Source organism: Cheilinus undulatus, linkage group 18 (genome assembly GCF_018320785.1).
Source record: "Cheilinus undulatus linkage group 18, ASM1832078v1, whole genome shotgun sequence".
Lineage (NCBI taxonomy): Eukaryota > Metazoa > Chordata > Actinopteri > Labriformes > Labridae > Cheilinus > Cheilinus undulatus.
This window is the reverse complement of record NC_054882.1, coordinates 33,882,028-33,907,587: the sequence shown is the minus strand read 5'-3', so window position 1 is coordinate 33,907,587 and position 25,560 is coordinate 33,882,028. Positions and strand designations below refer to the sequence as shown.

Sequence of the window (25,560 nt, the reverse complement as noted above, 5' to 3'; positions counted from 1 at the left end):
TGGGAGGAAGTACTAGAAATCACAATATCATACGCTGGATGACATTCTGCATTTGCACTGGGTCACTCTACTTTAATATGTTTTGCTGCATCTGTTTGACACACCAGCTATGCATGTCCTCAAAAATTAATGCAACACAGACACAAGATGCATGACACACATGACTGGTAGAGGCAGAGCAGAGCAAGAGGAGGTGTGCTATAGCAGAGGAAGCAACAAGACAGAAGTCTATAAATCCCTACATCTATATATTGTGTTATTGCCACAGCACAAAGATGAATATGAATAACTAGCTCTTGACAAAAAAAAAAAAAAATTCTGCTGTATGAGTTGAGGTTGAAACCTGTGAAAATAATTAGAATAAGACCGGTGTTACAGCCTAATAAGTGACTGTGCTTACTGGTGACTTTCAGTCAGGTATATCCATGGCTGTTTTTACAAGTTTAGATTACATGCACTTCTGATGAGGATATTCTGAAATAACATGAAAGAAAAGAGACATTCCTAAGGACAGTTTCTATCATCTTGTGCCATGACGACATCTACAGACACAGATGTCTAAAAGTCACCAGTTAACAGGGTCACAAATTAAACCAAAACACTAACACCGCTACATCCATGAAGGAAAATGATAAAAGAACAGAGTGCAGGTGGTGTGTTCTGACCTAAATTTATCAGTCTGAGCTGATCTGAGATTACTACTGATTATAGATGTTACTAATAAAGGAATTCTGACCTCAGGATTAGCATTATCATAACCTCTACAAGTTTTGCCGTGTTTGTAGTTTACATCCTACATATCAGGTAGTTGCATACAGCCTGAGCTCTCTGGTGTGCCCTCTAGAGGTAATTTATAGTACTGTGTATTTACAGAGCTGGTTATGACACAGCAAGACACATGTGAACTCAGGTGAATCAGCAGGTATGTTTATCTCCAGGTGTACATCGCCATCTTATAGTAAGTGCTGTGAGGTAATGTTACCTTAAACTTGAACTGCTTCAATATGAAACTCAAGCTCCCTCAATATAAATAGATTTTTTCTTTAGGTATTTACCTATTTATTTATCAACACTTACCCTGAACCATCTGGACAAAAAAGCACCCCATGGGGGCTGCCATGGATTATCTTTTTCCCCCCACTCTCTATTTATTATTACTAATAAAACAAACAAACAAAAAAAATAAAAAATAAAAAAACATAACTGACTGCATTTTTCTGTTTCTATTTAAATTTTCTATCCAATATTGAAACCTTTAATTATATATTTATTTAGAAGTATTTTGTACTATTACAATTGTACTCTTTATGTGAAAAAGTAATAAAAAACAACAAATAACAATTTAATGATACTACATCATCTTCCAATCTTCTCACATGCTGGATGGCTGGAGCAGTTGCTCTGCAGATGCAGCAGATGGATTAGCGTTGTAGTTATCTGGAAAATCTTTTGAGTCTTATGCAGAGGCCAGGGGCAAACAAGAGATCTCAAAAATGGCTTATGGTACTTTTTCAATGAACTGAGGTGTTTAACTTTTCATAGATATTATAACGTACTGTGAATGAGAACAGATTGCTGCTGGTTCTGTGTTAATAATTCATTGACAGACATGAAAATGGTGCCAGTCTTCAGATTTAAGTCTTTTTGTGCAAATCTGGGCCTTTTCTTAAATTCCAAACTTCCTTTCAGAAATGATTTAAAGAAGTGAAAAATGGCCTACGGGTCAGCGTATATATCAGTCAAGACACCACAGATATAAAACAGGGAAAGTATCACTTATGTATTTTGACTCCAGATCTTTGTGATAATTGATTAATGACAGCAGACGGCTAAAAGTACCTCATTAATATAAATAACTAGAAAACACATTGATTTCCTAGAGTGTAGGATTCTCCACAATATCAAAACTTCAGTAAACTTTGTGAAGTTTCTAAAATCCAAGTGTAAAAATATCTCTCCATCCCAGAGAGCATCTCTCCCTCAGCACTCTCTTACCTTGAACACATATGTAGCCCCTCCACCTCCTCCTCCACCGCCTTTCACTTGTGTTTTGTTCACCATCGGGCCGCTCTGTTCCAGGCAGATCTTATTCAGCATGGCGTTGGACTGCAGGGAGGGAGAGAGATGTCAGTTCACTGCACAGTTACTTTCATGGACGTCAGCTGAGAACGAGAAAGCTGAGCAGTTGCCAAACCCCAGCTGCCTTGAGTCTAGGGCTTTAGCGTTAGAGAGGAAAACACTGAGTCCAAATTTCCAAATGCACACAAAACTGCTGGAGCAAATATTCATTTTATAAAGTCAGTTCTAGTGAGATATGGGTTTTTAATGATGCTCTGTGTACCCTACATTTTAACTTGACTGTAAATCCATCATACTTTTGTAAAACAGCTTTCTGTTCAGAGTGATGGATTAGTGTTACTAACTCTAGAGGACGTCTGGAGTGGTTCTATGCTGTCTGAAACACAGAGAGATTAAGGATGATTAAAAAGACAAAACCATAGATCTTTTTTTATGTGCATGATGAATATTGATCTTAACACAAACATGGAAATCAATATCTTCTTTTTCCCTATGGGCTTAAATGTAAAAAGAAAACTTTAATTTAACCAAATTAAATAACATCACCATTGCTGGAAACTTTTTGCAAACTAGAAAATGTAACTTTTTAAAGAATAGCATTTTTGACTCCACCTTGTCAAACAAAGATTATCCATATGTTTGACAGAATATAAACAGTTTAAAACAAGGTACCAATGGCATAAATACAATCTTTCTTTTAATGCCTGCTGACATTACTACAACTAAATATTATGTTCATCACCTCTCCTTTTGTTGTTTTAGATAGTGCAGTGATTTATTTTCTTTAGATTTAAGGAGGTTTGTCTCATGTCCAGATCAGATGGTTTACCCAGGTAAATCTTTCCATGTTTTCTGCCCACACAGTACGTTTACATGTATTGTTACATCAATCAGAATTAGACTCTCTAACTGGACAACTGTCCTTGCCCCAGTATTTATGGCTTTCCCACCACAAACAATCATGGAGTTGCCCTCTGATGGGAAAGAGTGGCTTCCTACTGCTGTACACTACAGATAAGTTGATGGTCTTGGTTGCCATCCATGTATTCGAATATATTTATTTTTGTCTAATGAAAGAAAGCTGTTGTTTGGCTGGATATGCTAACTGTTGAGCCTGGGTTATACGTCTACCAAACCCCATCTGAAATCCAGAGGGAAGCAGACAGTGAATGAAAGCTGTCAGAGGCTCTGGATTACAATGGACAGTAGCACTGGACAGGTTTCTCCAAATCCTGTAATACAATATTGTTGTATAAATACACATAATCACAATATGATCGCCTTCAGCCAACATTACAGTGCCAGAACACTGACTGTCAGCTGATAGTCATCCTGATACAGTCCTTAGGAAACATGAACTTGTTTTGTAGGCTTTCATCCTAGGTGTAGGTGTAAGGAGAATGTAAACATCACTGAGGCTAAGCTCTGGCTCAGACTTTTCTGAATTTAGACATTTAAATAGTGTCCCAAGTGCTTCATAAAGGTCCAACGTGACAAAAATCTACAACTTAAATAATTAGCTCATTTTTTTCTGTGGTTGTCACGCAAACACACATCATTTTGAAGAGATAGAGAATATAATGCTGGTACTGTAGGCTTGTGTTCACTAGTAGCTGCAGCAAGAAAAAGAGGAGATAAGGGACAACTGGCTTGAATGCACACTGCAATTTGACCAGTAATGCCTCACTTGACAAAACCTTTCTTTTGTGTTTTGTTTATTTTGGGCATATAGATAACCTGAAATGCCAGATCAGTGGCATGGCATATATTTCACATCCATCAGGGTAACACCCCGTAGATCAGGGGTTTCAAACTCAAGGCCCAGGGGCCAAATCTGGCCTGTGTTACAGTAACATCCGGCCCAACAGATCCTTTGTTTTTATTATAACTGGCTCACTGGTTTGAGGATTGAAAATATCCTTGTTGAGTCATAAAATCTGAAAAAGTAAAAAGTTAAAATAGTTCAAAGTCAGGAATGTGGTAAAACACATTTATGTTTTCATTTCATATTCTTAATTTTGCACCTCACAGTTCGGACGTAAAGTTACGGTTTTGACGTTTTTTTCATATGTTGACATTTTCAATTCACAATTTCAACTTTTTATCTTTTTTTTTTTTTACCTTTTAGATCCTCAATTTTAAATTTTTAAGTAATATTTTGACCTTTTAAACTCATGATTATGAATTTTTTTCTCATTTTTTGAACTTTTTCCCTCCATACTTTGACTTTTATCTCATAATTTGACCTTTTAGATCCTCAATTTTAAATTTTAAGTCATATTTTGACCTTTAAAACTCCAAATTTAAATGTTTTTCTCATGCCTTGACAAATTAAATTGATGATTTTGAATTTATCTCATATTTTGACTGTTAAGAATCAGGATTTCAACATTCCATCTCATATATTTGCCCTTTTAAAACATTTTTTGACTCGAAATGCCATGTTTTGAAGCTTTTGAGCAAATAAGTTTGAATTTTTATCAGATTTTGAGCCTTTAAACATATCATTTTGACCTTTTAAATCTCAAAATCCTTTATCATCAGTACTAAGGATTTTTTTCTCCCATAGTTCATTGCTGGTGAAAATGAGGGTGACAGTTTATGGTTAAATGTGGACCCTGCTTGGCTCTCAGGGTAGACCCAAAATCAGAATCCGGCCCCAGCTGTGATTTAGTTTGACATTCCTGCCATAGATTGTGTTTAGATTGTGTTATGAGTGTCAAAAAGTAACAAAATTATGATGATATGAGGTATGGCATTAAGAATTAGACTAATGCTGTAATACAACATCATTGAACATAAAAATTTATCGTCTTTTTCCTTCAATAAACTTGACTTCTGCACCAGCTCACCACTAAAGACTCAGGTCTTCCACAGATCAAAGTAGTGCCGTAGGTCTTCTTCAGACAGTTGTGTCAGAACCTCTGCTGTTCTTTTCTCAACCTCTGACACAGACTCAAGGCGTGTTCCTCTGAGCCCAAATTTGATCTTGAAGTTTTGGGATTACATTTGCACACACTTTCGTCATGTTCAAATCGTCATGCAAAATTTGCCAAACTGTCTCTTTATCAATGGAGATCATTTATGCTATCATTCTTAAACTGAGTCGTCAATGATTTTGAAAAATTTGTTGAATGTTTTCAGAAGTTTTTGATATCCACTTGATATCCATCCTCTTTGCCTTCACAAAATCACACATGACATGCAGTGTCCCCTTTACATCTTAGTTAATGTACAAAAAGATTTGGCTTGTCTTTTGTTTGATTTCACGAAAAAAAAACAAAAGTTAATGTGTTGCTCAACTTTTAAAGAGCCTGTAAAGTGACAATAAATCTATTTTTATGTTTGTTCTATGACAGGTCATGAACCCTCAGGTCAAACTTGAGTCAAATAAAACATGTCTAGGTTTATAAAATTAAGCTTTAAAATCATGAAAAATAAGGCATTAAAATCTGCTCCAGGATGGTGTGGGCATGTCTGCTGGATGAGCTGAAGCCACGCCCACTCAGGAGAAACACAATCCTCTTGAATTTAAAAATGCTACAATCTGAATGGAGAAAAGAACTCACACTATTAACCTGCCCCCTGACCTTATGTTGACCTTTCAAATCAGAGCGCAGCTGTCTGCCTCTGGTCCAGAAAAGAGACAAAGTCTGTTTTCTGGCTCAAATCTCTGTTATGATGCTTTTAATGATCCATAGAGCACTGTGGCTGATAGACTGTGATTTTATACTGGGCCAGGGGGTGGGGCCATTTCCTACTGTGGGCTGGTGACATCACCGAAAGAGGTGAAAAACTTTCTAACGGTCTAAAACCAAATTTCTGTCACATGTAGATCTCAGTATTTTTGCATGTTTACCGCACCCATATTCCAACATATCTAGTGTGTTAAGACACAAATTTTGGATTTCAATTTACAAGGTTTTTAAGCTAATAACTGTCTAAGCTTGCAGAGTATTAAAGACATTATTCACTGAAAACTTACAGCAGTTATGCATGATTTCCTTTAATAAATAACACTTGGTGTGACTGTGAACCCCATAGCTTTAACCTTGTTCGTGCAGTCTCATAATTTAATAGCCAAACCTTGGATGCATGCACCACTGCTAAGGAGTGAAATATATAATGTAAGCTCAACGGGGAGCTGCTGCCATGTTGCTACTTGATCTTTCACTGCATGTGGAGCAAGTTTGCAGATAAAACTCTTGCAGAAGCTGGTCAAGAGAAAAGCAAAAACATCTTCTCCACCAAGAAACGCCTCCATTGTGTTTCTGTGCTCTTCTTTTAACAAACAAATGTCCAGTTTGATAAAACTGCTGCTATAGCTGCATCTGCTTGTCTCTTCACCAGCCGCCATTGTTTACAGGCTTGCAGCTGCTTCAGCTAAACCATGCTGGAGCTATTGTGCTTTTTTCCCTCTCTTTCCTCAGATGACACTGAATGGTCAGTTCATTCTCTCACCTGGAATAAATGTTTTCAGCATGAAGCTTTAAAAGATGCTTCTGCCTACTGACAGACATGGAATCTGGCTTTGAAATCTGTTTTGCAAGGGTAGGTTATAGAAAAGGAGAGTCATTTATAAAGATACAAGTCTACAGGCTGTAATGTGCATTTTTGAACCCATTAAATTCACATGTGAGTAACAGAAAGTCATTAATACTAAACACAAACTGACTCTGACTATACTATGAAAGGATGTTAGAATAAACGGCCCCAAAAATTGTAATGCTGCCGTCATATTTTAAGTCAATTTATCTTGTTAACCAACAAAGACAGCCTGTTAGCCAGCTTGTCGTCTCACTCTGTTTCCCAGAGGTACTGCCCCTTTATAAAAATGAAACTGGACATTTTGTTGGCAAATGATGTGAGATGCAGGGACTTCTCCATAGCTGAGGTTCTGTGAATTGATGTGTCTGCCTTGTGTGTGCTATCATGCTCAACTGCCTGAAGCAAATTCTTCTCTGAGAGAGAGAGAGAGAGAGAGAAGGCACAAGTTCCCTCTGCTCACTTTGTCAGGACCTCATTCACACTCACATTCCTCCCTTCTGTATCAATGCCAAAGCTCTAAGGGTGTGGAGGGCAGGAGGGGGCGGGGCTTAGGTGAATTTGATTGATGGTTAGAGGAGGTAAAAGGCAGTGCATCCAAATGTTCCCTAAAAGTCTTCCTCACTCTTTTCCCTCCCAGCTTGTTCTGCCACGACAGCTTCTAACTGTTAAGTTGAATTTGTGTCAAAGAGAAAAAAACAAGGAGCCGTGTGCGTGTTCGTGAAATCCTCTGTATGTGGGTATGCTTGGAAGAAAGAGAAAGACAAGCACAGAGAGCGTGAGTTATTTGTCAGAACAAGGGGGGCATCATTTCCCTCACCAGAGGGGAGGCAAGGTGTGAGAGAACATGCTTCCACAGCACAAATCACTTTCAGAACAAACCTTTGGAGAGCGGCTGCCTCTCACTGTCAGAACAGGGGGGAAATAAGAGAAGCCTCAAACAACTTCAGTCTCACTTTGGAACAGCCCCGTCGCTCTCTGCCGTCTGCACGGAGCACTTGGAGACACACTGTGTTAAAAACTAATAACGGGATGACAGTGGTGTGGACCCCTGCCTGCTGAGCCACTCATTCTGCCTCTTGAAAACAAAGTCACCAAACACAACAGGTACTTCAGCTGAGCTGCTTCTTTGAATAACAACTGCAGGTTAACCGCTGAGTATGGAGTAAGATCTTTTTTTTCTTTTTAACCTGATCTTTGCTTTGTTTTATTTTAGTGCATAGCTATTTTAGCTGTGAAACTCTTTCTAAAACAACTTATCTCTTAAGATAAGTGCACTAACCAATAAATCTATTCAGTTTACATAACTAAAACTGGCATCGTACCAAGACAGGACTGTGGTTGTCTTTGTAAAGCACATAGTCTGAATTATTATGAACTCAGTTTTCTAAAGTAAAGTGTAGAAGATTACTATTCAAAAAGAGCATCACATACCAAAACAAACAACGAACTATAATGTGTGAATTCCACACAAATAAATCAATGCCGTATTATTTTAGAAAACTGAATGTTGTCTGATAGAAAGCTTGGATATGCTAGTTTAGAACAGGGAGGATGAATGTTAGGGCTCATGCAGTAGAAAGGGGATGCAGTGGGTTTATAGCAAGGTCAGCAGTTTTAGTACTTTGGATGGGAGTGTAGGGACAGAGTTTAGCTGGTCTTCTTTTCTCTATATCAGGGGTCTCAAACTCAATCACAGCAGGGGCTGAAATCTCAATTTAGGTCTAACCTGAGGGCTCAACAGGGAAAACATTTTAACCATAAACTGTAAATGTTATTTTCACGGGTAATTAACTAAGGGAGGAAAACTGATGATGAATGAATGTGAGATTTTTTTTAGAGTCAAAATAAGTTTAAAGGCTCAAAATCTGAGATAAAACATAAAATATAGTTCAAAAGGACAGAATACAAAAGTAAAAATGTTTTCAAAAGGCAAATAAATGAGAAAGAAAGTAGAAATAATGAGTTTAAAGGTCCAAATATAAGAAAAAAAAAAAAAAAAAAATTTACAGTTTAAAAGGTTGACGTATGACTTGAAAATGAAGATTGTGACTCTAAAAGGTCAAAATATGAGATAAAGTTCTAAATTATGAGTTTAAAAAGTCATAATATGGGATTAAAAGTCAAAATTAGGAGTTTAAAAGGGCAAAATATGAGATTAAATTTGAAAATTTGATCTTGAAATGTCAAACTATGACTTGAAATTCAAAACTGGAATCTAAAAGTTCACAATATGAGATAAAAAGTCAAAATCCTAAGTTTAAGTCATAATTTTAAGATGCAAATTGAAAATATTTAATGAAAACACAGATTAATTTCTCTCCCTCATTCCTTACTCTCTATCTCATTATTTTTACTCTTTACTTTTTCAAATTTCTATGACTTAATAAATTATATTTTAAATCTTCAAGGTTCAATTCTCATTTCCATACTGGAGGAAAGCTGCAGAATTCAGACCTGGGGGCCAGTCCTAACTAAAATATGGTATGATCCTGCGGGCCGGGTAAAACTGCACCATGGGCCGGATTTGGCCCCCAGGCCTTGAGTTTGACACCCCTGCTCTATATGCTCCCTTCTTTCTGACTGTCTCTCTTCCTACTTGAAAATGAGGGAGTAGGGGGAGGTAGAGCATCAGCCAGTCATGTGGTGGGGGGGTGCTAGCCCCAGTCAGGTCACCTCGTCCTAGCTCTGCATCCCTCATCTCTTACAAATTTAGTCTTTTTTCTCTTGTGTTATCAATCCAGATCTTATTAATGTGTAATATTAGCACCAAGAATAGTTATCTTTCAGTGGTGGCTACACATGGCAGCAGTGACCTGTGTTAAGGCTCATTTATGCTCTACATCCGAACTGCATATGGACTTTTGAAATAACTTAATTGAGTTTTCTGTGGAAATACCACTGAATAATGAAAGAGAAAATACAAACACATCAATGATGCTAACTTACAAAATCAGACAGCTACAAGAGCACAGCTGAGCAGAGGACGGACCGTTCTTTCTTCACTCTATGGGACGGATGGAGCAGTATCAAAGTTGCTCGACGAGAGATGGGGACCTCTAGTGGATGAGATTTTGAATGTCCACTCCAACATAATAGATGTTTGTCAGTTTAAGGGTATTGACAGTTGTAAAGTTCAAAACGCACAGATTTATTTTCATGCGTAGAGCATAAATGAGCCTTTAGGGTTAGTAGTATTAGCACAGTTGCTATTTGGAGCTTTCATGTACAGAGGCTGGGTCAACTGAAGATGGCAATGCTGTTTGGGCTGTAATGGTCATGTGGTAGTGCAGTGAGAGCTAGCATGGAGGAAGGTGGCTTTAGGATGCTGGAGACAACCATGGCTGGCTTTTTGGTCGTCACAGTGGGCTCGCTGGGGCCATATTTAAGAGCTAAACTGGGGTTGAGACCTCTTCACTTAGCACTCATTATTTCTGGAGGGCACAAGCTTTGTGCTTACTTTAAAAATTGTTATACAATTTAGAAATTGCCAGTAATGTAGAATAGACTGTAAAATCCATCCATTACCTTCATCCCTTATGCTGTTTGGGGTAGCAGGGGGATGTAACTAATCCCAACACTCATTAGGTGAGAGATGGAATACTATGAACTGGTTACCAGTCAATCACACACAAAGAAGCAGTCACTCCCATATATATGGAAAGTTTAGCATCAGACAGTCGGAGGAAGTAGGCTACTTGTAGAGAAACCACAATGCAAACTTCACACAGAAAGGCCTTGTCTAATCAGGATTTGAACCAAGAACCTTCTTGCTTTAAGACAACAGCTAAGCATTGATCCAGCACATAGCCCTATACTGTAAAACTTAGATTACAAATCATGCTGGCATATATGTGGCACTGTTTTGGGGTCTCCTAGAAGGGAAAATTGGTTTAAAATGTCTTCCTGAGAGGAGGTTTCTATTGCATTCATGAAAGTCCACAACATGCAGCTTCTGTAGAGCTCTTTAGTGCTTCAGGGGAGTTGTGCACTATCCATATTCCCCCTCGAATTTGCACTCCTCCTATATATAGTATGGTAGTTGAGCTCTTAGCCTGAGATGATTGTTGTGATATACAGACTTGTGGCCCACGTGTTGCTCGGCCCACCTCCTCTGGTCACTTGTTTTCTGTAACTGAGGAGCCTTTTCAATCAAACCAGCCCTCTAAATGTTTATTTTCTTACCAGTTATGCCCCCTTTTGTTAAATACGGGGTTATGACCTAAAAGAGTCACAATCCTGGGGAAAAATCCTGTCAAAAAATGGTTACAAATCCAGCTGGCATGGTCCATGTCACGTTGTGTACTAGCATTTCTGAAGCAGTTAAAAAGTTGCTTGTAGTGCCCCATATATGAAGGCCAACTTCCAATAGCATCACTTCTTGTGATATGTGTGATGATAATGTTGGCTGCACTTGGGGTTATGATAGCGCATCTCTCAACATTCAACGCTGGATTATTTGTTGCACAAGTATAAAGGCTATGTTAAGTTAATGATTAGTGCCAGTCTCTTGTAATAACCCCCTTTCTCCTCTATTTTCAGTGATGGGGCAGGCCCATAGTTTTTAAACACTTAAACAGGGGATGATGGATAGTTTCATTGGCGACTGGAGGGATTGTGAAGGTTTTAGTCTCAGTGTTGTGAACTGTGAGGGGAAGCGAACCGCTCTGCTGCCAGAGCAAAATGGATGACAGCGACCTCTGGCAAAACAACACAAGTAAGCTTAGAAGAGACAGTGGGGAGATCACTGGAAGCTTCAATTGCAGATTTAAACAGTCGTTGGTGGCTATAAAATGTGACCATTTAGAGCTCTGGTGTCCAAAATAAGGTCCAGGGATCTCATCGGGGACCAAAAGAGGATTTCCTGATGCACAGTTCCTTTAATTTCAGAATGTAGAGCTAAGATTTCAGCTGCATACCAAACTTGATTTGTCTTTTTCAGTGTTTTATCTTGTCTTAACTCTTTCAGAATGTACAATTTTTTCCTGTTAAAACATAAAAAAAGGTCTCTGCAGAAACTATTGTCAAATTCTTAAAATACAGTATGACTTGCTTTTGCATCATTGCTGTGTTGATATTTAGGGGTGCTCAAGGACTCCTTAAAAGGGTCTAAAATCACTTATGGGTCCTTACATGTTGTTTGACAATATTAGTTAAAAAAGCCAGGGAGCTGGAATGAATTTGAAAGACTTACACTGGGGCATGCGTCTTCTCCTTGTTGTCCCACTAGGACGTAGAGATGCTCGTCCCTCCTCAGCAGGAAGTCTCCTGTGATGTAAACACCATGTGACCTGCTCATGGCCAACACGCTTCGACCACCAGCTGCACCGTAGGCTGTTATCCTGGGTTTGAAAGACACAAACAGAAAACAACAAATCATTAGCAAATAATTATTCTAATGATAGCAGAATTTTTCATATTTCATCATCTGTCCACCATCTCCATTTGGGTTTGAGTGGTTTCTTTGGGAGAAGATGATGATGTATTTCTATCAAAATCTAAACTAACGTTCATCAGAAATAACCTGAGGCTGATAAACACTTCTTTAGTATTCCTCCTACAATTTCATGTGTACAAAATATTTAATAAAGCCAAAAATTAATTTGGAAACACTAAAAAAACTTTCACCCAGGGTATTTTTAATAATAAATATTGTACTTTGTTTGGTCTACTATTCTGACGCACACAAATACACACACGACAGAGAGTTCTGCCCACAAACAAAAAACATGAAAATACACATTTTAGTAAGAGACGGTAATTTCAAATGTTCCAGTTTTCTTGCCAGGACAAAAAAAAACAACAACTTGATTGGTTTTTGGGAGCACTTCCATATATCTCTTCCCTGGGGGTGGTACTTGGTTGGGAGAGAGAGAGAAGGCTGCCCGATGCTCTGTAGCTACCTCAGCTGTTTGCCTAATGACTTTTGGGAGATGCAGAGCACACATTCATCTTTGTGGCCGTCTGTCAGCTTCATTTTCAGGCCCTGCCAGCTAAACCAGGCCACATATAGACCACAATTCATGAGTTAGTATGGAGACACAGAGGGTGTTTATCTAACAGTCTGGGACATGTGTAAAGAAAGTCCTGTCCATGCTGTGGTTAGCCAGGTATTATATGACTCTGGGGTTTTAGCTTGGCTTAGCAGTGAGTGTGTGCAAGTTTGTTTTCATGTTGAAAGAGGAGGCTTACAGCTCTCAGACTTTTTTGTTTGAACCGTCAAAGTCAAATCCAAGTTAAATGCCTCATCTTGTCATGAATTCCCACCGACAGAACATTGATCCGTGCACAAGGCTGTGGATATTAGAGCATTAATCCTCAGGCACAGTTTGAGGTCAAGTAGTCGATTGTTGAGTATTTTAAAGCCTTAAAGCAGCTGTTGGAAACTTTTATTTTGTGTTGATTTTTTTTGCATTCCCTGTAGACAAAAGCAATACACCTGGTGTCCTTCCTGTTCTTGCTTTTGTGTGTGTTGGTATTGAAAAATTGGAAAAAAAAAATGACTGTGCTCTGAAAACTGTTTGTAAAGTGCATACTAATAAGGTAACAGAGATAGGTACTTGCAATCAAAACACTGTACATTCACATAGATACATACACTGCCTGGCCAAAAAGCACTCTAATATTTCGTTGGACCGCCTTTAGCTTTGATTACAGCACGCATTCGCTGTGGCATTGTTTCGATAAGCTTCTGCAATGTCACAAGATTTATTTCCATCCAGTGTTGCATTCATTTTTCACCAAGATCTTGTATTGATGATGGGAGAGTCTGACCAGCCTTCTCTAGCACATCCCAAAGATTGTCAATGGGGTTAAGGTCTGGACTCTGTGGTGGCCAATCCATCTGTGAAAATGATGTCGCATGCTCCCTGAACCACTCTTTCACAATTTGAGCCGATGAATCCTGCCATTGTCGTCTTGGAATATGCCCGTGCCATTAGCGAAGAAAAACTCCATTGATGGAATAGCCTGGTCATTCAGTATATTCAGGTAGTCAGCTGACCTCAGTCTTTGGGCACAAAACGTTGCTGAACCTAGACCTGACCAACTGCAGCAACACCAGATCATAGCACTGCCCCCACAGGCTTGTATAGTAGGCACTAGGCATGATGGGTACACCACTTCACCTGCCTCTCTTCTTACCCTGATGCACCCATCACTCTGGAACAGGGTAAATCTGGACTCCTCAGACCACATGACCTTCTTCCATTCCTCCAGAGTCCAATCTTTATGCTCCCTAGCAAACTGAAGCCTTTTTTTCCGGTTAGCCTTACTGATCAGTGGTTTTCTTAAGGCTACACAACTGTTCAGTCCCAATCCCTTGAGTTCCCTTCGAATTGTGCGTGTGGAAATGCTCTTACTTTCACTATTAAACATACCCCTGAATTCTACTGTTGTTTTTCTTCAATTTGATTTGGCCAAATGTTTAAGTGATCGCCGATCACGATCATTCAGGATTGTTTTCTGACCACATTTCTTCCTGGAAGACGATGGTTCCCCACTATCCTTCCGGTTTTTAATAATGCGTTGGACAATTCTTAACCCAATTCTAGTAGTTTCTGCAATCTCCTTAGATGTTTTCTCTGCTTGATGCATGCCAAGGATTTGACCCTTCTTTAACAGACTAACATCTTTTCCATGACCACAGGTGTCTTTCGACATGGCTGTTTAAGAAATGAGAAGTTACTCATTGCAACAGCTGGGGTTAAATAACTTGTTGCCAGCTGAAAGATAATCGCCCATGCCGTAATTATCCATTAGGAGGCTCGTACCTATTTGCTTAGTTAAAACTGGGTGGCGACTTTTTTTTTGGCCAGGCAGTGTATATATATTTTTTTACAGGCTGATAAGACCAGGACAAGTTAATCAAAGGTCAAGCTGTAGTTTTGATGTTATAACTTAACTAGTAAGTATGATAACAGGTGAGCAAATGGGCTCTGCTAAATGACCAGGGTAGTGGAGTTGTAACCTCACGTACAAAACATTTGGGAAGGGCCAGACTTTTCAAAAAGTCTTTGTGAGCTTAGCTTTAACTCTTATCCATAGCTAAGTTAGCTTTAGCAATGTGAACTTTAGCAAAGGTGGCTAACTTAGCTACATAGATAACATATCTACGTAGCTTACATACAGTAGCTGATTTATGAGCTTAGCTTTGGCCACATTAGCTACGTAACTCTGTTAGCAATGTAGCTACATTAGCAACATTGCTCCATTAGTGCCGTTATTTATAGTTAAGTAGTCGTTTTTTTTTTTAAGTAGGAATTTGAGCATTAGCAAACGTAGCTAAATCTAACTTACCAAGTAGATAACATATAAGTAGCTTACATAGCCGCTTTGCGAGCTAAACTTTAGCAATATGAACTTAAGCAAAGGTGGCCAACTTAGCTACATGGACAAAATATCTATGTAGCTAACATAGCTGATTTTTGAGCTTAGCTTTGGTTACGTTAGATACATCGCTCTGTTAGCGATGTAGCTCCATTAGCAACATTGCTCCATTATTTCCGTCATCTAAAGCTAAGTAAGCTTTAGCAACTGGAGCATTAACAAATGTAGCTAAATCTTACTTACTAGTAGATAACAGATCAGTAGTTCACATAGCTGCTGTATGAGCTTAGCTTCTGCTATATAAGCTACATAACTCTGTTAGCTATGTAGCTCCATTAGCAACATAGCTCCATTAGCTCTGTTATCTATAGCTAAGTTAGCATTGACAATTTGAGTATTAGCAAACATAGCTAAAAACATAACATATAAATAGCTTACATAGCTGCTTTGAGAGCTAAGCTTTAGCAATATGAACTTAAGAAAATGTGGCTAACTTAGCTACATAGACAAAATATCTATGTAGCTAACATTGCTGATTCGTGAGCTTAGCTTTGGTTACATTAGATACATTGCTCTGTTAGCGATGTAGCTCCATTAGCAACATAGCTCCATTAGCTCTGTTATCTATAGCTAAGTTAGCATTGACAATTTGAGTATTAGCAAACATAGCTAAAAACATAACATATAAATAGCTAGATAACGGATCAGTAGCTCTCATAGCTGCTTTATGAACTTAGCTTCTGCTACATTAGCTACATAACTCTGTTAGCTATGTAGCTCCTTTAGCAACATAGCTCCATTAGCTCTGTTATCTATAACTAAGTTAGCTTTAGCAGTTTGATCATTAGCAAACATAGCTAAATCTTACTTACTATGTAGATAACGGATCAGTAGCTCTCATAGCTGCTTTATGAACTTAGCTTCTGCTACATTAGCTACATAACTCTGTTAGCTATGTAGCTCCTTTAGCAACATAGCTCCATTAGCTCTGTTATCTATAACTAAGTTAGCTTTAGCAGTTTGATCATTAGCAAACATAGCTAAATCTTACTTACTATGAACACAACTGCTATGCTGAGCTTTAGCAAAGGTAGCTAAATCTTACTTTCTACGTATATAACATATGTAGATTACATAGCTGCTTTGTGAGCTTAGCTTTAGCAATGTAGCAACATTAGCTATGTAGCTGCATTATCTATGTAGCTGTGTTATCTACATAGCTTACACACCTAACAGAGCTACATAAGCTAGGCTTGCTGCATTAGAAAGTATTCACAGAAGACGAATTTCTGATAATGGTATTGGAATCAGAACAACCCTAATCAGTAGTTATAAAGGATGCTAGCTGTTATGCAGTAATCAACCCCACTGTGATCTCTGCAGACAAAATATATTAAGACGTTCACAAAACAGACAAATTATCTTTTAAAGAGGGAAAACTCATGATAAAATTTAACAAATGATGATTCATCTTCTCCTTCTTCTTTTCTCTTTCATCATTCAATACAAATCTGCTGTCTGGTTCTCCTCTTTCAAAGCATGAGCAGTCTCTTTATACAAAATTCTTACCCTGCTTCCATTCAGTAAAACTTTGCCAAACATGTGAACACAGGCTCTTTGTTCTGTTTGGTAAATTGCTTCATTGGAGGGTGTCTACATGGTGTTCTGGCTGTTGTTGTTTTTGTAAATCCTAAAAGGCACATCAGTGCTTAACTGTGACCATTTCATAACCAGTTAAAAAGTCCTCATAGTTTTAAAGGGCACCAGCACAGACATGGAGGTGGGTGGTTCTTGGATTTTGGAGTCAGGTGTAGAGTGAATCATACTATTAAGCTGCCATTACACCAGCCTCTGCTCGCTCCTGCAAGAATCTGATAGTTAAACTTCTCTTGTTTGCGAGTGGAAGATTGATGTGCTGTGGATGCACAGAGGAGTGGATGTGGGCGTGAGGAAGAGGCTGCATTGTTGTGATAAATGCAAGTTTCACAGAGTGAGCTGATGGCTGAGGAGGAGAGGGCAAGTTTGTGTTGTATACTGTTTGTAAGCTCAGTGCTCATGAGGCACAGAGTATGAAACTAATTGGCCCCACAATCTCCTGAAACCCATGAGAGACAGATTTATAATTGTTAGCGAGTGGGTGTAGTGCAAATAAAGATAAAGGTGAGGTTTGATGTTTGTGTCCTCTGAGGTGGATGTGTGCTTCATTTCTTACCGTGTGTTTTGAAGTACTTCCACATTGTGTATTGTGGTGGCATAACACTGGAAGCTATACCCTCTGTATGTTCATGTTATATAACAGTCAATTCAGACTGTCATTCTGAAGAGGCTCTATGAGTGACGATATAAGAGAACAGAAACTCTGAGACTTGGGTTGCTTTCAAACTAGGCCCAGTTGTTTCGAACCGTGCCACAGCACGATTCTTTCCCCTCCCTCTTCCCCTTGCTGGCTTGCTTTCATACTAGCAACATTGATCCGTGCTCAGGCCGACTTCCATAAGTACTCAGTCTGATACAGCAGATGGCGGTATGCACTTAGCAGACTTATAAACCCGCTAAGGCGGAGAAAGAAGATGTAGCTACCATGAAAACCACTCGGGTCATGACCTGAGCAGAGATTCGTTTAGTTTTAACCTGGAAAAAAAGTCCATTCTTCTATCATGGATGATTTAAAATCTACTTTTAAGATGCTAGCAACGTCACTCTTCGTATCTGCACATCTACTACAACTCAGAGGATAAAATGGACTTGAATGGATTTGATTCTGATGATTTTTGCCTCGTATTGAGGAACATGTGAACAAACTGCCGCACCATGGAAAGAAGTTTATACGACGCTCTATCCAATGTTGAGGCGTGGTTGCATTCACATCTCATCCAAACTGTGCCAGAGTCCACTTGACATCACGCAGAAACCACCTCCCCAAGTGGGCCCGGTGCCTGGGCGTTGTCATTTGCACTCACACTGACCCAAATGAACCGGACTTTGGGCTCAAGTGCACTTGGATCCAGGACCCTTAGTGTAAAAGCCACCTCAGGCATGTTGCTGGGGTGAGGTGGCTGAGGGAGTGGGGGTTATAATCTTTGACTATTTTAGCTTCTTCATCCTATGGATAGTGTTTGTACAATGAAAGTTTCAAACTCAGAGATAGCTGCTTAAAAAACAACCAGAAAATGTCTTTAAGCTCAAGCTACCTCCCTCTATTTCTCTCTGCTCTCTCCTTCTCTCTGAAATGTAGCTGCCTTGTAAAACCCATTCTAGCAATGAAACAAAATAAACTTAGCGCAAATAGTAAGGACATTGTGCTTGGTAGATTATTTCTTTGTTGTAATGGCAATAACTCTTGCAACTCTCCAGTCTCATAGGGATCCCAGGAGGCCTTCCATGACTGCCCACAGTCAGGCCCATTTGAGCAGGTGCCTGCAACAAATGCACTGGAACCTGAACATGTGGAGGAATGTCCAGAGATGAGACCAGATTCTGTCCCCGGCAGCTAGATCTTAGGGCCCAAGTGTGGAGAAGACATGGACAGAGCTGTGCTGATTGCTGCACTAAGAGCAATATGTATTGGTGGAGGCAGTGGAATGGTATGGGGCGGCCTCTTCCTCACTGGAAAAAGAGGCTTGTCAGCACTGGAGGCAGCCAGTGGCAATCTCGTACCTCCACAGGCTGGGGCTGAACTCTATCAATCAAGATGAGGACTGGGATCAGGCTGGTGCCCAGCATGAGGAGGATGACTTGTCCACTTAGCTGTCTATGGTTTTTAAAGTCAAATGAGACAATAGGGCACAGAGATGAACTTATTTTGCATCACTGTGGCTGCAGGGAGATGTTTCATTGGCCTAACCAGGGTGTGCCCTGGTGTCTGAGTTTAGCCACTTGTTTTTTAGCATCTTTAAAGTATACCCAATCCTGAATCACTTCCCCTGGGAAGGCAAAGGCATCAACATTAATCCAAGTATAAAAGTGTGTTTCTTTGTAATGCAATACCCCTAACACTGCTGAGGAATATGGAATAACAATGTAGTTGTCTGCAGCCTTTAGCCTTTGGGCCAGATCATTAAATCTGCCCTTCTTTGGTCTTTTATTTCATTATGATCATTACTCCCTGAAGAAGCAGAAGATAAGCAACAATGTGCAAATACTAAAGGCCCATTTTGAGTGAACTAAATATGCAAGATGTTCTTACATGCCTGTCTTTACAAGGCATGAACTGCTTAAAAATGTGGAGGATATAAAGGTCTAACTATTTCTGCAGGCACTGCTACACTACTGGGCTGAAAGGGACAATAGAGCATGTTCTCAAAGTGATAAAAAAATGTAGATTATGGACCTTCATCACATTATGATAAATGCATTAATGCTGACAGATGTAAAAAAAAAAATTAAAAAAATATAATTTAAAAATATATAATTTAAAAAAGGGGTAAAAGCCTTCCTGAAAATACATTTAAAACACTATGATATTCACATCCAATCACAAATTTGGATATGAAACCAACCAGCCCTATTGTATGATTGATTCTTTCTCCAGTGTGCACAATTCTTTATAGAAAAGTTGTAGCCTCCTTATGTATGTGCTGAAACTTGTGAACAAGCCCCTCTTTCATATTTTGTTAAGTCCTCTTAACTTAATATCAGCATATTTGCAAAATATAACTTTACATAATTGTTTCCACTGGTCTTCATATGTGTTCCTCAGCTCTGTGCGGCCTGGGTTTTAATCTTGGGTATTTCTGTTGGTTTGGTCTGTGTGGACTGCTTAGCTTAAAACATACCTTGGTTCCTACAGTATTGGTTGGGTTATTTTGTGTCTGAGTTTTTACTCTTTTGTGCCAAGTATTCTGCATGTTTGTCAATCGACAAATTATTTTGTTGTTTGTCTTTTAACAGAACCACGCGCTGACATCCATTTCTAAAAACCGTTTAGTGGTAAATAAGTAACACTCAAGCAATGTAAAAAATCAGCAGGCAAGCTAACTGGAGTGGAACTGGAAACTTTTTTATCATCACATCCTACGGTGTGTTGAAAGGGTCAAATCTAATCAGTGAATCTTGTGATAGTGCAGGACAGACAGAGCTGTCCAACCCACAGTGACAAGCTCAACCATGTTTGAATGCTGTTTGTGAGGAGACAAGAACTGATCCCAAGTTTATCAGATTTTATGAGGAGAATGGGTTTCATGACAGTCTATAATGCTAATATGGCTGCTGATATATACTCATTGTTTTGGATGTTTTATAGAGTGGATATAGAACTAAAACAGAGGGGGCAGAGGATCTATCTGACAGGGCTAAGCCTAATCATGGCCCATTGTGGTGCTGAGTCCACTAGGACTTATCACATATGTACCAACTTTTAATTAACATACTTTATCAATTAATCTCATAACTTAGAAATGCACAAAAGACTTGAATTTCATAGCTGTCCTGATAAAATCAATTTCTTTCAACATACTAGTCAGTGTTTATACTATAGAGTAGCTGCTCCATGCTCACCATTGATTTTTGTGTAGATAATCTGTGACAATATTAATCCTGTGTAATAATGTAGCAAAACGGCTACTAAAAATAAAGTTAAAAATTAGAAAGTGTTAATTGAATATGCAAAAAATCATTGCTGTGGTTTGTGTTGGAACTGCATTAAATTGCATCATTGCAATTAAAATAAAAAAAAAAGAAATTCAATACTCTGGCATCAGCCCTACCTGTAAGTGCCAGTTTCTGGGATTCGCCACTTCTGAATGCCTTTGAAGGGCCCTCGGGTGCCCACTGTCACGTTGACGTTGCTGTTCCTGTAGGAATTGAGGCACTGCGTGGGAGTCGGGCCTTCAGGTCCCACAGCCCCACAGGTATGAAAAATCCATTTTTTGGCTGCATATGAAGGAAAAAGGAAAAAAATAAAATGTATCACTTCACAGAGCTCACAGCTGCCAAAGCACATGTTCGGTATTCACTTATACCTTCACTGTTGAAAACAGAAAATTCCCATGAAACAGCCAGCGTAGTGCTATTTTATATCTAACTCCACTGGTGCTTACCCTACTTCAATGCACAGCCCCCCACCCCAACAAAAATCCCTGCATCCTAAAGAGTTACCCTCATACACTGCATAAAAAGGCATGCAACAGAAATGTTACTTTGAAAGTAATACATTTTATTACTCGCATTACCTGAAACACAAAACATTTGTCGAGGTCAGAATAGTTTTTTTTTTTTTTTTTTTTTTTTACATGTGACATCATTGCAGAATTGACTTTTAAACACATAAGGTAGATCTTTACCCAACACATACAATTCTTAAAAGACTGAACAGTCTGAATCATTAGCACTAGTACCCAGGTATAAATATTAAAAACCTGAGCAAGAAGCATTTGTTTCACTCTTTAGGTTCAAGTTACTTTATACAAAGCAGATGTAAACTGAACAATCATATTAGTGAGCTGGAAAACCATTTTAAACAAACTAAAACACGATCAAGAAACACTTAAATATGATAAAGTGATGAGAGGGATAAAAGTGCTCAAGGTTCCATGAGAAAAGGCAAATGACAGCAATATTAACCAATATTATCAGCAAAATAATTACTAATCTCTTAAATTAAGCCAGGGTAAAATTAAAAGAACTTGAATATATAAATATATTTGGGTTTTTGTAACACCTTTTTTCTGCACCTTGCAACTAAAACCTCCATGAAGAGGGAAGAAGAATAAATCTAACTGTGAACAGGGACTCTGAGTAGAGCTGTGAATCACCAGTTAGCCAAGTAGACCTTTTTATCATCGCTGATGGGAATTTAAGCTCTTTTTAGCAATCAGGATCATTTGGCTCAGCTCTGCAATAAGAGACAGCTCCCTGGGTGCATTTCATTTGGTATCATGTTGGCTTTACCTATTAGCCAAATGTAGCAACGCTTTAACCCATGATTGATATCTGTGCATGCATCACTTGTATCATTCCTTGTTCCTGTACTAAACAGTTTCCAGAACAACACGATTTTACATGATTTTTGGTAGAAACTGTCATACCATCCAGCACTTGGCATTCCTGTGGCTGATCAGTGTAGAGGAATTATTCCTCTTTAACTGTGATGTCTACTGAATAACAACAAAAGGGAAAAAAAAGGAAACGGCTCCTAAATAAGAGCTGGTTCTCATCGTTCACACAAAAGAGCTGGAATATGAAGCCAGTTGTTTGCCAGTGGAATCACTATAAAAAGCTTCAAGGGTAAAACCAGGTGTATGGAGCTTCTGGAGAAGCAAGTAAGACCAAACACAAACGCCTGACAAAAAATAGTCCAGTGTTGGGCTAAGAAGAAGGGCAGGGGTGTTTTCTGTGGAACAAATGTTATAAGCAAGGGCTGACAAATGATGTGAGTTTTGATCTGAAAAATCCAATCAATTCCTTGAGTCAGGGTGAACGTACGCTGTTTACACTACATTCCAAACTATGGTGCAAATGATACAAGCCATCACCTGTAAGAGCATAATTCAAATTTTATTGAAAAAACCCTCCCAATGATGACTTATTTTTTTCAAAAATAAAAACCCAAAATGCTTTGTTCCAAATTATTATGCACAACAGAGTTTCAAAACATTTTATAGGTTGTAAAAGACTGTAAATGCTCATTGTTGAATTAGCAGCATTAGGAGGTCATATTTACTGAAATCAAAGCTATTTCAATCAAAACGATCTTAACAGGATGAGTTACATGTTAGAAAAGGATCCCTTCTTTGATATCACCTTCAAAATTCTTGCATCCATTGAACTTGTGAGTTTTTGGAGAGTTTCTGTTTGAATTTCTTTGCAAGATGTCTGAACAGCCAAAACATGACTCCAGCACCTCCCTGCTGACGTCGCAGCGTTGTTGGGACATGGTGACCATCCACCAACCATCCACTACTCCATCCATCTAGACCATCCAGGGTTGCATGGCACTCATCAGTTAACGAGACTGTTTGAAAATGAGTCTTCATGTATTTCTGGGCCCACTGCAACCATTTCTGCTTGTGAGCATTGGTTAGGGGGGCTGACAAGTAGGTTTATGCACGACTGCAAGCCTCTGGAGGATCCTAGACCTTGTGGTTTGTTGGACTCCAATGATTTAGTCTGGAAGAAACCTTCCTCATTATGCCTTTATCTGCACGAACCCATCTGTGCTCTAAATCAGCCACAAATTTCTTCACAGTACGATGATAATACTAAAGTTTTCCTGAAATATCTACTTTTTTCATACCTTGTCCAATGCATTGCACCATTTGACCTCGGATCAGGGTGAACTTTGATGTAATGGTTGATAAAACAGTGCTCTTGAGATATCGCTTTCACAAAAATGGCCTGGATGGCAAACCCAAAAGCATGATGCCTCTGACCTTGGCTATCATCAGTGCAGAGGCATTTAAAATCAACATGGGACAGATGGCCTGGTGGTTAAGGCCGGACTGTGGCTACTCAGCATGTCTCTCCCCTATTCTCTCATCCTTGTTTCCAGCTCCATCCATTGCACTCCTCTCTGAATAAAGGCATAACATTCCCCCCAGAAATATATCTTAAAAAACAGCAATAATTATATCATGGTTTGATCGCTATGAAAGTGTGAAGTCTTCCTTAACCAACACGAACATTGTAGGGGATATCAAGAACAAGTCCAACATAAATTCTGTAATTTCTGAACTGTGCTATCTAACATTAGCTTTAATATCTATTTAGACCTAATTTGAACATTCAAAGTGAGAGATGAGGATAAATGATGACCTTTTCATTGTTACAGTGGCTTAGTTTTGGTATATTTGTCTCACTGTCAGTCCACCTAAATATACCCAGTGCACAGTTTTCTTTTCAAATATACAAACATGAAGAAACCTGTTTGAAATTGGGAGAGCAAACCCCTTTCATGAGCAGCTACACTCATCTTGTCCCAACTGCAGCAGGGGGTGAGAAGTGACAGGATCACAGGTGACAAACATTTCTCCTCATTTCCTGTGTAATCCCATGTGTCAGTGCTAATTGGAGTTCTTTTCACTGTAATTAGCACAAGATTAGTCTTGTCAGATGGACGTGGACCGACTTAACTCAGCAGCACTAAATCCTGATTCAAGGCTGGTGAGCACAGAGCAGTGGGAGAGACACCAGGGAGCGAAGAACCTCTTTCTCACTCTCTTCTTTCTGCCTCTGCTGGGCTCTGAACTACTTATCATTCATTTCAGAGCAGGGCTGCAAATCTGACACCGGCTGAAGTCAAAGTCCCTCAGGAAACAGAACGGCTCACTTGGCTCTGGGTTTGCTGCTCGATCTAATTCTTACACTGTTTGTGATTAGATACTTAGAGAATTTCTGAGTTGTTGCAAAAACAGATAAGATGCTAAAATGGTGGCAGACTACACAAGCAAAGGCGAGTTTGAAGCAGAAATAGCACAGAAGTGTGACTTTAAGCAATGATGCTCAACATCACAACACCAGCCACCTGCTGTGTAGAGCCTATTACAGTTGAAGCCCTGGATTTGAGATCCCAGTATTACAAGGATCTCTTGCCAAAATCCACTTCCCCTGACTGAGATAAATAACTACAGAAAGCTGGTTTGAGCAACCCAATGAGAAAATGCACCATTTTCTTATTAGCATTTTGCAGCTGAGTTAGGAGAGAAATAGGACAAGAATTTTGACAATAAAATATCTGATCCACTTCTTATTTTAGCCACATTATTATGTAAAGCAGGGCTGTTTTGATAATGAGAAATTACTTGTTTACAAAGCCAGTCTTAAAATGACCCTCTGTTTAGTGTTCAAGGTTTTTAACCTGCAGCATTTTTGCAGAGTTGTTAAAACAATTTAAACACAGAATAAAAAAGTTTTCCATCAAAAATTTCTGATGCTCCTACCTAGCTAATATATGACCTAAGGGAAGTCTGCAGGCTAAGCCTAGGCCATCTTATCTGTAGGTGCTTTAATTCATGATATCTTCAAATGACTCCTTCCCTCATAGCAAACAAATGTGGTGATAAAAACTGTTAACAGCATTAAATAAAGTAGTCTCACATAATAAACCAGGGGTTCTCAACCTTTTCAGCTCGCAATCCCCAAAATCAAGGTGCCAGAGACCCACACTGTACCTGAAGGTGGGTGAACCATGCACAATTAAGAATAGTCATGTTCAGACAAGCCCACCCATGAGGGGATAAATGGGAGAGCTTTCTTGGACCCAACTCAACTGAAGGCCCATGGAGGTCAACAAAATGTTATGATGTCATTTAGCAGACACTTTTATCCAAAGTGATGTACGTTTAAGATCAAGAACAAAAAGATCGTGGTCCATTGTAAAGTTAAGCAGTGATATCCATATTTTATATTTAACCTGAAAAAATAACCATTTTTATCAATGACACAAATATCATTTTTGATAATTTATGTAGTAAATACTCTCTGAAAAATGTAAATCCCTTTATTAAAAGTAACTAAAATTGGTTAGAAATGTTAAAATGGGTTAATAATGGCAAAAATGGTGGAAAAGGTGGTGGAATTTAATTTTAATAGTAGCACAAATGGGTTAGAAGTGGCAAAAATTAGATAAAAATGGTAAAAACAAAACAAAACAAAATAGAGAAAAGGCTAAAA

General features: G+C 38.9%; 1 protein-coding gene across 3 annotated transcripts in view; it reads right to left on the bottom strand.

Annotated features, from left to right (window-relative positions):
• The window catches only part of alk (ALK receptor tyrosine kinase), a 755,603-nt gene that overhangs the window by 51,154 nt on the left and 678,889 nt on the right, over positions 1-25,560 (bottom strand). For all 3 annotated transcript variants that reach the window (XM_041812830.1, XM_041812832.1, XM_041812831.1), the window contains 3 exons: positions 20,658-20,823; positions 11,819-11,966; positions 1,996-2,106 (listed from right to left, as the gene is read on the bottom strand). In XM_041812830.1, the coding sequence (XP_041668764.1) occupies positions 1,996-2,106; positions 11,819-11,966; positions 20,658-20,823 (425 nt within the window). The remainder of the gene's footprint in view (positions 1-1,995; positions 2,107-11,818; positions 11,967-20,657; positions 20,824-25,560) is intronic.